This window comes from Bradysia coprophila, chromosome III (genome assembly GCF_014529535.1).
Source record: "Bradysia coprophila strain Holo2 chromosome III, BU_Bcop_v1, whole genome shotgun sequence".
In the NCBI taxonomy this organism is placed as follows: domain Eukaryota; kingdom Metazoa; phylum Arthropoda; class Insecta; order Diptera; family Sciaridae; genus Bradysia; species Bradysia coprophila.
The window spans coordinates 2497682-2504056 of record NC_050736.1 but is presented as its reverse complement, the minus strand read 5'-3'; the positions used below and the strand labels follow the sequence as shown (position 1 = coordinate 2504056).

Below are 6375 nucleotides of genomic sequence, written 5' to 3'. Positions count from 1 at the left end.
AACCAATTGCTGGAAACATGCAGCATTTTCTTCAATTTTATATTTTCAAAGTTTTTTTTAACCCAAATTGACGATTACTATTTCAGCTGAGAAAGTGAAAGAAGTTTTTTGTAAAAATAAAGCTGAAACCCCGAATCACTCCAAGTCATATAATGTCTAACAAACAATCAAATTTATAGTCTATGTTCTGTTAAAGAAAATGTATGGCTTTGGGCTTTTTTTCTAACTTCGTCACTAAATTTGTTTATTTTCGAGAGAAAAGGTTCTGCAAACAAATTCCGAGAATTTGCTTGCGTTAAAATGGAAAATATGAAAATGAAAATAAATATTACGCTTTTTCTTTCCCAAAAATTATAAGAACATGTGGCGGCATATGTTCGCAATCATCATGTATGTAAAATGCCAGAAATCATCCGTAGACTATGTATAATGTATACATTGTATACGTTTTCCCATCGAACAAATTTAACATGGAGCATATGTGTGGAAGCATGCACAAGTCAAACTGTTTTAGAACATGAAAGTTTTGAAAAAGTTTAAACTTTACACAGCACAAAAGCTATTCGTTCAGTGGTCGTATCGAAAATAAAATAATTAGTTGGTGATATATGAAATTCTTTCCAATTTGTTTTTTCAATTGCACATATTTTCCAAAACACATGAAAACAATTCGTCTGAAACTATATGCCACACTGTTTGATAGAGTTTTCGATGGAAATCACTCTGAAACAGCGTCAGATGGCTCACGTCACACGCATATTGTATTTTTTACCACCAGAAAAAGGGTAAAAACGATGAAAATTTAGATTCCCAAGAGTGATTTTGTGAATACTTCGGGATCGGCAATAGGGTTGCATTACATTTTTTTTTCTCGCTCGCTTCCTACATTATACATTATTTATTGGGATGATATTTTCAAATTTTGAGGGTAAACTGTTAAACAGTTCCTTTATATGGTAATTAGACCATTACCCGCATATCATCTGAAAAATGAAATATTTACATTCAGAATTTATTAGCTAATGCTGAGCTCATACTTGTAGGTTTACGTTAGGTCTGTTTGTCGAACAAACTGCATGATTTATATGTTCATATTTTAGATGTTACATAACGTTTGAAATACATAAGATTCTTGAATTAAGTTAATGAAAGTCTTGTCTATATTTTATCAGACGTATATCCTTCCCATTTCCTCATGTGAGACTTTTTATTTCTTGGTCCTGCGCCTGCCTCACTCCGTTGCTCAGGATCTCAAATTTTGGCAGCTTGACTGTCCTCGTATTATCAGATTCGTTTATAAATAGTCCCGTATACTAATACTTCGAGTAAAAGTGGGTTGCATTGTGAGTGAGCCAAATGAACTCTTGGCGGTCTATGATACTTGCTTGGCGATTTACTTGGATAGTGAACTTAAGAATTAATGCTGGTGAGAAGTCAAACTGATTAAAAACTTGTTAAATACAATATCACACAGGCCCCTTTCTTAAGACTTCAAGTAAAATAGTTAATTGTTTACCAAGAGGAGAAATTCTATCAAGAGCGAGTTACAATTTCCTATTTCTAATCGAGGTGAACAAATAATATATACATGTGCCGGAAACCGCACTTTTCACGTTTCAAGCACTTCTTTTGTCGTCTTCAACATGTAAAATCCATTAATTACATAACTCGGGATAAAAGTGAAAAATTTCATTTTCGGGTCGAAATTCACATGAAAATTCTACTTTTCATCCGTGCGTCCTATGGAACAAACTGGAGTTGTGAAAATGGAAATTTTCTCACTTGCACTATCATCAGAGAGAGCGTCAACAAAACGCCATCTTCTCAACGCATTTGAGTGGAGAAAATAGGGTTATTCAACGCCGCACGGATGAAAAATCCCATTATGACTTATGATTTGAAAACTGCTATGCACAGATGTGATTGTAATTTATGGATGTAGATAAGAGGTGATGAAAATCAAGAATCTTTAATTGCGGTTCGAGTAGCACTCTTTCCGATCTATTCAAGGATAATATTTTTGGTGTTCATATAATGAATTACAGGATTTTGGAGATGTCAAAGCGATCATTCAATTCTTTTCACACATAAGGATCAAGGGATGCATTTCTAAAAAATATACGATCGTTGAACACGTTTGATCCTGTGAGCTCGTCACATTTTGATAAGAAGACGAAGAAGAGCGAAATATAATTTTTCGCAATTCCCGTCCATAATCATCACCTTTCCATGCATCTATTTAATGTCGTTTTGAAGGTATTTATTTCACAGTGCGTTTTTGATTATTTTTTCGCACTTGGGCTTTTTCACATTTTTTTCGCACGCTACATAGCTCAGTACCTTTAAGAAAGACTAAATTTTATAAATAAAAACTTTGCACAGACCAGGATTTGAACATCCAACACCAAAATTCTTCCAAACACCAAGCAACGACCATAGCCATTCGGCTACAGAGTCACACAATTATACAGAACGTATTGTTGAAGCGTACATACTAAGCATTGACTACTTGATTTTATTTAGCGCGTCTCTATACATCACATTGCAATGTGTATATAGAACAGGTTGCTTGATCGTTTGCATGTGAATGTTTGGTAGAAATTTTGGCAATATTTTGCAGTGGAAAGGTGATTATGGCCCGAAATTGCGAAAAACGTTGTATCTGCCACGGTAGGTATGCCGGTATTTTTTCGCACACGACGTCTTGTCGACCTCGGCTTCGCTTCGGGTCGACAATCGACATCTAGTGCGAAAAAATACCTTCCTACCTACCTTGGTAGATAAATAACTATTATGCAACTCAGCATCATAATGTTCGAAAACTGCAAACTGCGCATTATATCATTTTTCTGGAAAAGCTATGTGAATGTTTTGGTTTTCCCACCACCACCGACCACAGTGAATGTGGTATCTATAGCAGATGGAATTATTTACTGCATAGACAGAACAATGCAGCCGTACAGCAGAAAATCGGTCTATTCGGAAGTTTTTTCTTCTTCAGGATATCAGAAAAATGGTAAATTTTGATTGAAATTATAAATTACCTTGAAGCCGAATCAGCGACTGTCATTGGCCTCAAGCAACCATTATTGTGATATATGCTTACACTAGCTGTAGCTCTAAGACAAAGCCATTGTCATAAAAAATAAAATAATTTTCTTATTTAAGCCAAAAGTTCATATACAACAATTACATGCGTAACGCAGCGTGTGTCGCTTTGACTTCAAGATAATACAATGACAACGGCTCTCTGTACTTGCCTCGACTCTGACTTTAAATTTAGAATTGTGTCCGCCCACTTTCTCTATATTGTGACTATAATGCAACCCAGTGATTCGTACTTTGTGTTAACTGTTATTACTTTTCTGGCTACCTCATTAGAAAAACTAGTGTTCACCAGCACTATAGTCGTAAAGTAAAAGACGTTTATTGTATTTACAGCGTTCCATGTTTAACTACTCAATCCGCGAGCTATTGTCAAGTTAATTCCAACAAAAATCTGAGCTTCTTCAAATTTGGAAATTTTTCGAAGAGTAAAATTTGCAAAATCTCGACGTTTTCAAATTCGGGCAGATTAACTCTGATCGAACGAACGCTGCTTCCCCAAGTTTTTATAAATTGTCTCAAGTCTTCAAGTCCAAAAGATTTTGTAGACATACCATCGAATCGAAAGCTTGTGAACGGGAACAGTGTTGACTCTTCTAAGCAAACCACAAGATCAGCCAAACTCCTCGGACCCAATGTGTAGTTCGCTGTGCTGGTGTGTCGGTGCTGCATGATATGGACATATTTTCCGCCAACGAGTGCCAGATGTACGCTGATGTCGTCGCGTCCACGAATGATACGGCACGAGATTGCGTTCCAATGCCAACTCACTAATCGGCAGTTTAGTAGATTAGATGTGCTGACGTTGCAGAGTATCATTTCAACAATCTGAAAAAATATTTAAATTAGTATGGTCCAGCTGACTACTTGCTGGTGTCAGTTAAAAATTGACAAATTATGCATCTGTTGGCTACAAAGGAAATTCTAACGGAAACAAATCGCAACATCAGCTCCTGTTCACACGCCCCTCCTCAACAAAAAAAAGTTTTTTCGAAATGCACCCAAAAACTAAGAACGCACATCGATTCAGGGACCTATTGGGAGCTCAATACATCATTCAGTAAAATCGGACCAGTTCCTTCCCCATACAAAATTTTTCATTTCTTGAAATTTCATACCGTTTTAGCGACTTCACGACAATTTTCAAGTCAACAAAGTGATTTTTCTCACATTAAATACATTGAGAGGGGTATCGTTAGAAAGGTATGACCTCTGACTATAAGATAAAAATTAGTTTCGATCAAAATATGTCCACTCACTGAACTGTGACAAAACGGTTTCAGCGAGGTGTATGAAATTTCATGAAATGAATAATTTTGTATGGGGAAGGAACTGGTCCGATTTTACTGAATGCTGTTTTGAGCTCCCAATAGGTCTCTGAATCGATGTGCGTTCTTAGTTTTTGGGTGCATTTCGGAAAAACTTCCTTTTTGTTGAGTAGGGGTGTGTTCAAGGATATATGGTGTCGGGGAATCTCGCACACGCGATCATAGTATGCGTCCTTTTACGACATGTAACGAAAAGTCATGACTGTGCGAGATTCACCACTTAGAGGTGAATCTCGCACACCATGAATTTGTGTGGTGTGCGAGATTACCCTACCCCGGATATATTTAAAATCATAGATTAGAGCAAGTGCGATTTAACGGACGTAACATTGTTTTAATGACTGGTATTATACGTACTTCAGTAGGCAAATAAGGTAGTGATGTCACTTTATGAGTGCTTCTTAGAACAATGGAGCTTCTAGCGATTGACTTTCTGCATCTCAATTTCTTAGGCACGGGCTCCTGGAAAAAATCCACAATGTTGATTAATGAGAAAAAATGTTGCTGCTAAATTGAAAAGACCTGTCGAAACCGCATCAGTGACAGAAAAGTGAACATGACTTTTAAGGACTCACATGTATTCGCTTTTCTTGTCCTGTGGCGCTGGGACCTAATGACAGAAAAAGACAAGGTTGTATATGGTTGGGGAAGTAGCGCGCCGTTCAAATAAACGGCTGACACACCACTTTTCATACACAAAATTTCACCAAGTCGTCGTCATGCAGATTTGGCTGTGCTGAATTTGTTTGTGTGGTAAAGGTGTAATACAATTTATCTGAAAGAATGGCGATCGGCGCTACTTCCCCAACAGTGTGTAGCTTAAGAAAAAGCATCGAAAATCATGACGAAGCGAAGACTTCTCGGGAATACATTAGGAATTCAATAATGTTCACAAGCCTAACAAAGAATCAACTAATGAAATGGTTCAACAGGAGATCCCATTCACTTCTCACGTAAATTAAATACGAAAATAGGTTGTCTTTACCTCAGCCAAATGATGATTATCTGTATTTTTGCTTATTGAGTTGTGCGACTCGGCGCTTGAATTAACAATTTGCCCCGTGCGTGCTGGCACAGATTCAATCGAAATATTCTCCATTGTTAACTGTTAACTGCACAAACATTAGCTAATAATCCAAAAAAAATACACTCTGTTTTGGAGGACAAGACATTAACCTCTCGTAGAAACTGTGAATCTAACATAAAGAGGCTTTTATTTAAGGCGTCAATACAGGTTATCAATGTCTTCTGTCAAACTCATGGCACTTTCATTTGAATCGTAAACAAAGAAAATTCACGACATTATTGCCAAGGTTCTGAAAGAACAGGTTAAGACACCCACGAAGGCGGGTGACACTGAAATCGATAAACGCACTCAGTTCAGATTGTGTGTGAAATCACCTTGAAGAAAATGGTTTTTAGGAAAATTCGGAATTTTGTTTTTGTTACGTTGCCTTTTTCATATAAACTTTGTAGCCGCAGAACTCAATTTGTATGTCACCGCCTTCGTGATCAACTCAGAGGTGTCTTAACCTGGTTCTTTCAGAACTTCGATTATTGTCAAGGTTCGAAAGGTTCCACGAAGGCGGGTGACACCAACTTTGTTAAACGCACTCATTACAAATTTTGTGCCTTCACTGTTCTTGGAACCTTGGAAAACAGCAAAAAGCAAATGACAAATCATTGAAGAAATAGTTATTTATGACATCGAGAGCAAAGTACTCTATAGGCTCGAGATGTGTAATTATGACACAGTTTTTCAGTTTTTCTGCTCGAGCCGTGCATAGGTTGCACATAAGCTCTCGTCTCTTTCTTTTCCCTTTCCTTCTTCTTTTTGAGTCTGTGGCAGTGTGTTTGTTTAATAAAAGTTTTCGTGTTTGCTTTTGTTTTTACTAACAATAAATGGTAGGCAGCCAGACTTGTTGCAAAAGGTATGCTGAAG

General features: G+C 37.1%; 1 protein-coding gene across 1 annotated transcript; it reads right to left on the bottom strand.

Annotated features, from left to right (window-relative positions):
• Window positions 1-3413: 3413 nt before the first annotated feature.
• Window positions 3414-5671, bottom strand: LOC119077759. The gene is made up of 3 exons (XM_037185073.1): window positions 5419-5671; window positions 4791-4895; window positions 3414-3933 (listed from the first exon to the last, which is right to left on the bottom strand). Exons 1-3 carry the CDS (start codon window positions 5530-5532, stop codon window positions 3478-3480), a joined length of 675 nt encoding a protein of 224 aa, XP_037040968.1. The 5' UTR covers window positions 5533-5671; the 3' UTR covers window positions 3414-3477.
• Window positions 5672-6375: the final 704 nt, after the last annotated feature.